Raw genomic sequence first — 1,142 nt, 5'->3', positions numbered from 1 at the left:
AAGCCCATGTGGGCTCGCTCGGATGGGTTGAGCCAACTCGTATTGACATCTCTACAAAAAAAATACTCTACATTATTGATACTCAAAGGAGTCTTTGGATTCTTGAAGAATGCACGGAGGCGAATTCAGGATTTCAAAATGCCGATGTATGAATGTGAAATTCATCAAGATGACCTATATTATGCATATTATACTAGACAAGGAGCCCAGAAATGGGGACAAAACAAGAACAAATTCCATGAAAATGTGCACCAAGATCATAAATAACTTACACTTCAGGATTATCTAGGGTACCCCCCACCCCCACCCCCACGCAAAACTTTCATCGTCACCCTGTAAGACGAGGCCAACATATCAAAAGATGGACATTGCTTCAGTTATACAACCTTTCAATAGGTGCTTGTTAGATCTTATTAAGCTTTTCTGCTACGATGATAGGATTTACTTTTGCTATTGCATTCTGACCAGCATTCCTATAATCAAACGGGCAGTTGTGTTTGTCTGAATTATGATGAACTGCGCAGAAAATATCACCACATTTGCAACTGGACCCTATTAATCCCACACGTATACAACAAGTTGTGCACTTTTTCAAACCCTCTTTTGACTTCACTTGTGAAATCTGAGAGGCTAAATCTGCAGATGCAACTGCGGCACCTGCAAGAGCAAGTTCTGATTCATCGCTGCTTGAGCTTCTACGTAGGACGTCTTTGCTGGATGCAGCTGCAAGCTTTGCATGTTCCTTCTTCAATAGTATCATGTCCTTTTGACACTTGGAACACATATTCATCGTAGCTGCACTACCTAAAAAATCACAGTCGTTGATGCAGAGGACGGGGTCTTCTGGAGCTCGACAACCTCTCTCTTTAGTTGAATCCATTTCTGCAGTTAACAAGTCAAGTTCAACACAAGTGTCACGCCTCAAACCCTATTGGGACGGACTTGCACCCGTAACCGAGGAGGCCCGGGAGAACCAGCTCATCACCTTCAATACTAGTCACAAATGGACTTCCCGTCTTTTAGGATTACTTATCTACAATGAACATATATAGCAATCTAGTATTAGCAACCAAACGTCACAATTCAATTATTTGAATTCACCAAACTAGTGGTTAAGTAGTAAGCCTTAATTACACCATTTA

At 41.4% G+C, this 1,142-nt stretch overlaps 1 protein-coding gene across 1 annotated transcript; it reads right to left on the bottom strand.

Annotated features, from left to right (window-relative positions):
• Positions 1–403: 403 nt before the first annotated feature.
• LOC124890857 (zinc finger A20 and AN1 domain-containing stress-associated protein 8-like) lies at positions 404–880 on the bottom strand. The gene has a single exon (XM_047402694.1). The coding sequence runs from the start codon at positions 878–880 to the stop codon at positions 404–406; it is 477 nt and encodes a 158-aa protein (XP_047258650.1).
• Between the last annotated feature and the right edge of the window lie 262 nt (positions 881–1,142).

The sequence above is a fragment of the Capsicum annuum genome, unplaced genomic scaffold (assembly GCF_002878395.1).
Source record: "Capsicum annuum cultivar UCD-10X-F1 unplaced genomic scaffold, UCD10Xv1.1 ctg26142, whole genome shotgun sequence".
In the NCBI taxonomy this organism is placed as follows: Eukaryota; Viridiplantae; Streptophyta; class Magnoliopsida; order Solanales; family Solanaceae; genus Capsicum; species Capsicum annuum.
This window is presented reverse-complemented; position numbering and strand designations above follow the sequence as displayed.